This window comes from Cariama cristata, unplaced genomic scaffold (genome assembly GCF_000690535.1).
Source record: "Cariama cristata isolate BGI_N322 unplaced genomic scaffold, ASM69053v1 scaffold5821, whole genome shotgun sequence".
Classification (NCBI taxonomy): Eukaryota; Metazoa; Chordata; class Aves; order Cariamiformes; family Cariamidae; genus Cariama; species Cariama cristata.
The window spans coordinates 45,576-51,954 of NW_009598575.1; the positions used below are offsets into that span (position 1 = coordinate 45,576).

Sequence of the window (6,379 nt, forward strand, 5' to 3'; positions counted from 1 at the left end):
GTTACTGAAAGGTTTGCCAGTGAGAGGGACAAGAAACTTGTTAATAAGCAGAGCTACAGAAGCTTTGACATGAGCCAAGGATGTTCCCTTGGGAAGGTTTCTGCAGCATCTTTGCAGTAATTTCTCATTCTGAAGAATGAGAACCTGGTATTGTGTAGAGGAAAAACCCTCCTGGTGTTGTGTAGAGGAAGTAATGACAGGAGAGTGCCTTCAGATGGTTTATACTGATGCGAGTAAATATTTCTCATGGAGATTTACTTGTTTCCTCTCACTGCTACTGTTCTGAATAAACTGAAGGTAACCATTTCCGATGCCAGCATTCTCCATGCAAGGTGTTGTTCTGTAATGTTGTGCACAGTGGAGGAATGTTGTTTTCTAGGGCTGGAAAATGGGGAGCAGTTGAGATGTGCAGTTACCCTTTGTGCTGTCTGCCACTTTGCTGATTCTTAATGTGCTTCTTCCTATATTTGCATTATATTCACTGGAGCATTATACCAGTTAACTTCTTAATTACTCCTGTTCACCATTTTTCCTTAGGTTTTACTGGCCTTCTGTGTGAGGAGAATATCAACAACTGTGATCCTGATCCTTGCCACCATGGGGAATGTCAAGATGGAATTGATTCATACACATGTATATGCAATCCTGGCTACATGGGTGCCATATGCAGCGAGCAGATAGATGAATGCCACAGCAATCCTTGCCTCCATCAAGGGCGCTGCATTGATTTGGTGAATGGCTACCAATGCAACTGTTTGCTGGGCACTTCAGGTACGTAAAGCACAAGTGGAAGGATTGGATTCTAACAGAATTCAAGTGTTTAATTATTTCTTATGGGTGCTTTGGTGTGTACTAAATTTGCATACAGAGATAAGCTTATGATATGAGAGTATCATTTTCGCATTACTTTTCCTTGCTGGATTTTGGTGTGTTTGTGTGAATTGCCTAACCATCACTGGGACTGCAGCTGGTCTTGGAAGAATTTACCTCCTCTTTACTCCCAAAATTCAAGCATGCAGAAAAAAAATAGACGTGGTGTTCAAAATGGTTTATTCTTTTGTTTAAACGTTTAGTACAAGTCCGGGGTCAAATTCAATCAGCACGCAGTGACTCAGGTGACACTCTTTGGTGTCGCAGTGCTTCTGCATCATCACCTGGTTGAGTTACCCCAATGCATGTGTAACTTTGAAGCAGGTGGGATTCTTAATTTGGCTATTTCCGGGAAATAGTTTTGTTGTCTTCTTTGTAAGATTTGACCTCCTTATTCCTCTAACTTTTTATTCCAGGAGTGAACTGTGAAAATAACTTTGATGACTGTGCAAGTAACCCATGCATTCACGGGGACTGTATTGATGGCATTAATCGCTACAATTGTGCTTGCAAACCTGGATTTACAGGTAAAGTCCGCTACCCAATAGCTTTGAGTTGGGTAGCTAAGGAAGCTGTTCTTTGCATACTGACTGCAAGGGATTCGGTTAGTATCTGGGTAAATCCTTCTAATCTTTGAATCTCAGCATCTTACATTACAGCAAGTTCTACCAAGCAGAAAAATGGCCTAATCTGTGCTGTGAAATGCCATTCTTGTTAGGTAATTATGTCCAGTTCATGGTTCTTGGTTTTATAACAAATAAACCCATGTGACTTCGGTTTATTATTTACAGCTTCTTTCCAGGGACACAGAGATTGTGGACAATGTAGAGGTGTTTGATTAGACAGTACCTTGGGCTTTGACCATGAACAGTATTTCTATTTCTGTGAAAGCAAAGCATTAACTCGGTGTTCTAATGAACTGCTCTCCACTCTGAAGTTTCCAACTGAATAACCTGCTGTTTTCAATACTTCTCTTTCATAGTGTGGTCTGTTCTGTTTCCTTTTTAAATTATAAAGATTTATCTAATACAGTAAAAGTAAGGCTGAAAAAAGAAGCTTTTAGGCACTTTTGGATGCATGCTTAGAACTGTAGATCTACATCAGGACTATTTCTGATGACTAAAGCATATTTCAACACTGTTTATAATGGACTTAGTATGTTTTTGAGCCATGTGGGGTAATATGCTTATAAAATAATTGTTGTAAGGCAGTTGGTACTGTTTATAACAGTTTTTTCATTACGTTTGTTCCTGTTTATTACTGAATGATTCTAATTAGAATTGATCTGAAATGCATTAGAAATAGCACTAAGAGGTTTCATGTGTGTTGTGCTTTTCTCTTGGCATCCTTCTAAACTTCTGATGCTCCTTCCTTCCTTTGGCTCTGGCATAGTGGTACTCTTTAGTCCCCAGAACAGGAAAAGGCATGATCCTGATCACTCTTGCCTTTCAGTCTTCTTTGTTGCTGGCATACCATATTTGTTATCCTACTGGACTTTTTACTATTATGCTGTTAAAATAATTCAATAACATGATGAATTGGCAGATTCCAGTATTTAAAGAGCTGGCTTGCATGGGATCTCATGCCTTTGTCTTTTCCTTATGTTAAAAATGCTTTCAACTTACTGCAACGTTCACTTTAGCTTTCCAGCCTCACGAGATCTTACGGTCACTACTTCAAGGATCTTGCAATCGTAATCAGAGGCAGGCAAAACAGGAAACTATGTTTTTTAGAGTACCTTTTGCGCAATAAACCACAAGAACTGTATTTACTGCAGACAGTATGGCAGTGTTGGTTTTTCAAAGGGTAGGTATTTCCAAAGCAGAAGAGCAGGGCTGTGACAAGTGGAGCTCAAGAGGTTTGTTCCAAGCATGCTAGGGTTGAGTGATTTTTGTCTTCCTAATGAATATTAACCGGTGATTTTTAGTGGAATTCTGTTGAGATTCTTGAATGGTTTGTAAATACTTGTTGAGTGTAAGTGCTGTTTTCCAGGCACAGAAAAGTGCCACATCTTTCAAAAATGCTTCTCTTGACTTCAGTTAAAGCACGGAGACATGCAGGCTCTGTCCTGCTGCAGTGACTTTGCTGAGTTGTCTCTCAATGTATGTTCTCGCAGATATGCAAAGCAGATGTTCTTATAAGAAATACTACTTAATAAATAGTGAGTTTTTTTCCTAGGCCCGCGTTGTAATGTGGACATAGATGAATGCACATCCAGCCCCTGTCATAATGGTGGAACATGTATAAATGAAGTCAATGGCTTTCGGTGTGTATGTCCTGAAGGTTACCATCATCCTCACTGTCAGTCACAGGCAGATGGCTGTCTTAGTAATCCCTGCGTACATGGCAACTGCACACATATTAGTAGTGGGTAAGTACTTATTGTCCCATTAAACTCACCTGCTGCCTTCTATACCTTTTTTTCCCCTTGCTTTGCCCAGAGTTCCATCTTGACTTGAAGCTTCTGATTTTCCTCTAATTTCTAAGATTAGGATCCAGACTTACCTACTGCCCATGACATAATCACAGTAAGGTGTAGACCTTTAGTCACCAGCTGCAGTCTGTGCTGTTCCAACATAGGTTTTTCAGTCCTGCACCGTATTCTTTGCTGTCCTTGCACGGGCATGTAGCACAGGGTGGACTGCCACCATGTAAAAGGAGGGTTTGGCAATTCAAGTGAGTGGACTGAATACAATTAAAGTAAATAAATGGTTCCAAATTGAATCTTTGGGGAGCAGCAGCTATCTATTCCATCAAACTCTAAAACACTGAGCATGGAGACTATCTTTGCTGGGTGGTGCTGTTCTTGCTACCCAAATAACTCTGTATTAAGGAACAGGCCGACAACTTTTGACGCTAGGAGGCAAAGTGATATTTGACTTAGAACAGTTTGTCCAAGGCTGGATTTTGTCAGCTTTAGTCACACTGTTGCATGCCTGAGAGAAAAAAGGAGAGCTCTTTCTGGCTGTTTTGATGGCAGTAGTTACTTCTGAATCTTCCCATCCAGAAAGTCCAAATGCTGATTTCAGGAGCCCTGAATCAGACCTCTTTTTGGTAATGGTAAGTCTTGGGAGCACAGGGCCTGCGGAGTCAACAGGTTTGGGGAGGTAGGGCTTGTGTTTGTGAAACTTCACAACTGTATGTGGAATAGCAGTACCTCCTAAATGTGTGCTGCATCCTGGAAAGCGGTGTCAGCACTTGGGCACGGAAATGATTTACCACTGCGGATAGCTCTATAGGGTAGGATTCAGCACTTTCCCTGGAGCTGGCAGGAAGGCTGGCTTTATTGCTAATTCAGCCTTCATGTAAGCTTGGAAAACAAGTGTTTTGGTTCATCTTGTCTTTCATTTTTCACCTGCATTCATATTTATGCTCATGTACAGCTTACGCTTGGTGCCAGATAAAATAAATCTTGTTTGTGTGACAGGGAGGGAGGCCAGTGTGTCTGTTGTGTGGCCTGAGTCCAGGGTGATTCACCAAGTCCTTGGTTCTACATCAAATGGGTGGAATGCTGCTCTACTTCAGATTTTGAAACATAATGGAGAAGGTTGCTCCTGCTCCCAGCCAGCTTTTTCATTTGTAACCACTACTTTGTATTAAATCAGTCTAGTTATCTTTGGAACCTATTGTTCTCATTCCCTTTTTTTAATCCTTTGTTTTCTGTCTTTGTTTAAATGTGTTGAGATGGTCTTATCAAAGCAGAAACATATTGCTGGTTGACTGAGCGCATTGTGAAAACTGTAACGGAGGGAAGTGTGGTTTTAAGGGAGGGTTTATTTTCAATATTTTCAAAACTATACAGCTGGGGCAAGCAATCTATGGTTTTAAGGGAGGGTTTATTTTCAGTATTGTCAAAACTATACAGCTGGGGCAAGCAATCTAAATGTAACAGGGCTTCTCCTAAAGAGAGGTCTTCTGGTTTTCTCTCCAAAACTAATCTGCAGGAGAAACTGGTAGAGGAGTTATTTCAGAACGCTCTAAAATTACTGCTGTTTTTGCCTTTAAAGGTACAAGTGTGTCTGCGACCCAGGCTGGATAGGAGATTACTGTTCAACAGAAGGGAACGAATGTAAATCAAACCCGTGCCAGAATGGAGGAACTTGTGAGGATCTGTTGAATGGATATAGATGTACCTGTAGGAAAGGATTCAAAGGTGAAATTTCAGAGAGAAGTTTCTGTTCTCTTTTTCCTTTCCACTTCACTGCACCCTTAGTGCCATTTTAATCTTTTCATTAAACTTTATGGAAGTAGGAATCAAGAGGGAAAGTGCCATGGTTGTATGAAGTTAAATTACAGTCAGTTCATGTAGACATGATACAATCATAGAACACTTACTAAGACCATATCTAAGTCTTGTTTGGACTCATGAAGAAATGTCCTGGTGGCAGCTCAGCTTAATTTTCTTTGTAAGAAAGTTACACTGAGATGTATAAATGCACTGGGAACTGAAGGGACATTAAACTTGGAATTACTGTGACTGCTGTCTGCTTGTACCCACTGAGCCCACGAGGAGTGCTCTCATCTCCTTTTCCTTCTGCTGAGATTTTTCAAACATGGAAATGCTGCCCATTGCTGTGTAGGATAATCATGCAAGTTACAATCTCTTTATTCGTTCTTCCAAGAAGTACCAAGCTCTTATCAGCATGCTCTCCTGGGTTTTCCCATTCTGCTCTCCAGGTGTGAACTGCCAGGTGGTGGTTTCTCCTTGTTCCCCTGATCCTTGTGAAAACTCGGGAATTTGCCAAGAATCTCCTGACTCTGAAGGCTACACCTGCCAGTGTGCCCCTGGCTGGGAAGGTAATGCGGATGGGGAACATACTGTACTTTCAACGCCAAGCAGTATTGGCATTGAGCCTTTTGACCATTGCCTTATGAAGAGTCTTACTTCTGGACTCTCCATGTTTCAGGGGAGAGATGTACAGTGGATATCGATGAATGTCTGTCCAAGCCCTGCAAAAATCATGCTCTGTGCCATAATATTCAAGGCAGTTACCTGTGTGAATGTCGACCAGGCTTCACTGGAGGAGACTGTGACAGTAACATTGATGACTGCCTTTCGAGTGAGTATCAGCAGATTGTTCTGTTTTCCAGTTTTTCCTAGAAATAATTTTTCTGTGCTATTGATGCCTGCTGCTTGACAGATACTGACAGGTCTTTTATAATCTCTTACCAAAAAGAAAAAAAACCCAAACCTCAGCTTTGTAAGACCTGCATGTTTGAGGCAGTCAAAATCCATCACGTTCAGCTGCTAGAAAGGAACTGCAGTGTTCTAACTGATAGTGGGAGTTGTTCTCAGATTCTTAACTTGAAAGCGTCCTTAGAGTTTACATACTTTAATAAGGAGCGCTGTTAAAGGAAGAATTACGTATGCCTGAAATTTTAATACACCAAGTTAAAGTAACACTGCAGGGCTTACCTGTATTTCAATGTTAAGCTTGACTGAGGTGTGGTGGGAATCTGGGCTATAGCAGTCTTTCCTGAAATGTCTCTGTCTGACATTAATATTCTG

General features: G+C 41.0%; 1 protein-coding gene across 1 annotated transcript in view; it reads left to right on the top strand.

Moving 5' to 3' along the window:
• LOC104168674 (neurogenic locus notch homolog protein 2-like) overlaps positions 1-6,379 on the top strand; it is a gene marked incomplete at its 5' end in the record, with an annotated part of 75,701 nt that overhangs the window by 40,880 nt on the left and 28,442 nt on the right. Inside the window, 6 exon segments of the mRNA XM_009709338.1 lie at positions 538-771; positions 1,287-1,397; positions 3,049-3,241; positions 4,878-5,023; positions 5,548-5,667; positions 5,778-5,930. Of these exon segments, the coding sequence (XP_009707640.1) occupies positions 538-771; positions 1,287-1,397; positions 3,049-3,241; positions 4,878-5,023; positions 5,548-5,667; positions 5,778-5,930 (957 nt within the window).